Consider the following 3,389-nt stretch of genomic DNA (forward strand, 5'->3'; position numbering starts at 1 on the left):
TTGGGTTGAAGAGAACTCCATCCGCCCAATGGCATAGGACAACCCTCTCCTGCACCTTGAATCTGATGGGAATTTTTGTGTTCAGAATGCGTTCAACACGCAACCACTTCCCTCTTGTACAAATGCCACCGCGCTGCCCTAAGCCTGTGACCTCTTTTTGGTTTTTGGAGGTTGCAGCAGCTTGCTAGCGGCTGGCTTCTGTTTTCTTCCTCACCTCTTTCTCTTTTCATTTCAAAGTTTCTTCCAACAACTTCAGCAGTCAGCAGTCACAGAAGCAACCATATCACAAAATAATGTATTCTCTCTTCCAATTTTTGTTTTAGAGAAAAAAAAATAGGATTTTAAAGAAAGCTGGAAGTGTTTAGGCAGGAGCTGCGACAAGGGCACATAATACCACATATCACTGATCAGTGTAAGCAAAGCCACATTATTCCCAGCTTCCTTTCTGCTGAGCCCTTCCAAGGAGACTGAAAGGAAAAGAGGACCACGTGACTGCAGGAAACACACAAGAAATATTTTATTAGCTTCCAGATGGAGAACAAGGTAGAGTAAAAATATTTCAATAGTATTCCGCGGCTCTCCTCAAAGAGCCCACTCGGGCACTCGTGGCCCCCCAGTCGTGGTAGCGCCTGTAGTCCCCCGGTCTCAGCAGGTACTGCCGCCCCCGGTAGTTGGGCATCTCGTAGAGGACCCAGTAGCCCTCCAGCACTTGGAAGGAGTGGATCTCGCTGAAGTGGAAGCGGTCATGAAGCGAGGAGCAGTCCTCGGTGATCTCTACCATCTGGCCCCTGTAGTCCTCTCGCTCGTAAATCCTGATCCTGTGGGAGCTGGTCTGTGGGTTCAGCAATTAGCAGATGAGGAAAAGTCAGAAAATCTAGCCCTTAGCAACCAGGGACACAACCCCCAAAGGACTGGACGTTCCCTTCTCTTTTCTACATCAAAGATGACAAATTTTAAAGATAGCCAACACCAGGGCAGCTGTGTGCAACTGAATAGGCTGTATACTGCAGAACTGAAGAAGGTGTCATTCGCGTAAAGAGGGGTATGGTGCTCCCTAGAGCTAAGACCACAACCTACATGAACCATACATACTGGCCCTAGTTAATATCATTCTTTTTTTTTTTTTAATGTTTATTTATTTTTGAAAGAGAGTGACAGAGCCTGAGTGGGGAAGGGGCAGAGAGAGAGAGGGAGACACAGGATCCAAAGTAGACTTCAGACTCCGAGCTATCAGCACAGAGCCCGACACGGGGCTCGAACCCACTGACCTGAGCCAAAGTTGGATGCTCAACTGACTGAGCCACCTAGGCACCCTTAGTTAGTACCATTCTTAAGTAATAATTTATGTATATTTTATATATATCATATACATTTTAAATTTATGTTTATTTTATATATTTATTAAATTAATTAAATTTATTATTCATGTATTATAAATTTATATATTATATACTATTTATATGTAAGTAATAATTTATATGTATTTATTTAAATAAATTTTTTAAAATGATCCCTGGAAAAAAAAAAGTTATAGTTTTGAATCTCAACAGTATTAGAAGAAGCTAGTGGGAAAGGAAGTCAAGTTGCGTTTCCTTCAGGGGAAGTCACAGACTGGTGGCAATTCAAGAAGAGAGTCCAGTCCAGGCAATCCTAAGACCCTTCCCTTCTCCTTTAAGCCCTGCTTCTCTAAGATCCTGAAAAGCAAGAGCCATCACAAAGATTCGCTTCAATTCTCAGCTCTAGGATATGCTCCTGCAAATCTGCTTTGGGTAATAAACAGGAAATTCTCCCGAGCAATCATCCTGCAGCATTAAGGGCTGCTAGTGAGGAATCTTCCATGGTCGTCAAGGACCCACGTGTACATCACGTGATTTGGTCGCCACAACAGCCCCACACCTGTTTCTTCTTTTAGGCGAAGCTCGTGACTAGAGCTCTCAGCGTGTCACGTGGAAGGTCGGGGCAGGCACGTGGAAACCCAGGTTTTCAGGCTCCTGGTGCTGGGCTGGGTCTTATCAAGGCGTTAAACCCTCCGAGGGGGTTTCAGAGGTGGCCGGAGCGGTACCTTTTCCACAGGACTGGGTCGCAGTCAGGTTAGAGAATCCCTAACTGCAGAATTCCAGGCCGCTGGGGCTTTATTTGGGTAACGGCGGGCTTTGCCGGAGCGGCTGGAATCACACTGTCGGCCACTTGTTTTGCCTGATCGGGAAGCAGGGCGGGAGGCTCATGCTAACAGTGGTGGCTGGGGGAGGGGAGGCTTGCCAGGCGCCCACCTCTCACCCTCGTTCCAGCCCTGTGAGCTAGCCGCCTTCACATTCTACAGAAGAAGAGAGAGAGAGAGCCCCAGGAAGTAGCCCAGGCCACCTGATGCAAAGGTGCTAACGTGCTGCTTCTTCACCGCCTCGCCTGGGGCATAGACTCTCTGAACGGACCGGGTGCCCTACTTTCTCCCAGTAGAGGTGAGTTTACTTGTAGCAGAGCAGAATGAACTTTTAAAAGAGAAGCGTCCCCTCGCATACTTCTGCAGTGGAAGGAAAGCTTAGAGATGTTGACAAAGGAGAGGAGACCATGGCGAGAGGCAGCCAAAGGAGGCCGCCACCCTGCACGACGAATGCCGCCTCTGGAGCACCCATGTGGCTCCGGGGCTCGGCGGGGCCCGCGGGGCCGGACTCACGTGGGGGATGAGGCGGCAGGAGCGGACCGCGTCGCTGAGGCCCATCCACTGCTGGTAGTCCGGGTAGTCCCCGCGCCGCAGGAAGTACTGGCAGCCCGAGTAGTTGGGCTGCTCGTAGAGCATCCAGCAGCCGCTGTCCACGCGGATGGAGTTGCAGCGGCTGAAATAGGGCTGCAGGTTCGGGTGGTCACTGCTGCACTCGTAGTGGCGGCCCTGGAAGCCCCGGTCCTCGTAGAAGGTGATCTGCAAGGCAAGGGGAGGAAAGGCTCAGAGGCCTGGCCCCCAGCCCCGGGGCGCGGGGGCCCCTCCCGGCCTGCGGCTGCGCTGGGCTCACCTTCCCCATGGCTGGTGGATGGAGGTCAGTGATGGGCCGCCGGCGCGCGGGTCTATATAGCACGAGGGCTGCTGCGTTGGCAAGAACAACACAAAAGGGGCCCGCGGGGTGAGGAGGGGATTTTCTCTCGCTCTTTTCTATATAATGACGGCGGGGGTGGGGTGGGGGACTTATTGTATGTTTCCTCTTAGACTCTCCAGTGCTTTCGAACTGATGACCCGCGTTAAAACTGTCACTTGGTGCCTGTGGGGCCTTTAAATGAAGCCTGTTTAGGAATTTGGAACTGAGCAAAGGCCCTTAGCCAGTTAATAATTGTAATGAGGTATTTGGGTTATCTTTTACAGTTTCAGAATGATTTCCTTTTTGACTACCAAGGCCGGGTAG

At 50.4% G+C, this 3,389-nt stretch overlaps 1 protein-coding gene across 1 annotated transcript; it reads right to left on the bottom strand.

Moving 5' to 3' along the window:
• Positions 1–559: 559 nt before the first annotated feature.
• On the bottom strand, positions 560–3,014 carry LOC102968884 (gamma-crystallin F-like). Its single transcript, XM_042997533.1, has 3 exons — positions 3,006–3,014; positions 2,672–2,914; positions 560–832 (listed from the first exon to the last, which is right to left on the bottom strand). Exons 1-3 carry the CDS (start codon positions 3,012–3,014, stop codon positions 560–562), a joined length of 525 nt encoding a protein of 174 aa, XP_042853467.1.
• Positions 3,015–3,389: the final 375 nt, after the last annotated feature.

The sequence above is a fragment of the Panthera tigris genome, chromosome C1, assembly GCF_018350195.1.
Source record: "Panthera tigris isolate Pti1 chromosome C1, P.tigris_Pti1_mat1.1, whole genome shotgun sequence".
NCBI classification, from domain to species: Eukaryota; Metazoa; Chordata; class Mammalia; order Carnivora; family Felidae; genus Panthera; species Panthera tigris.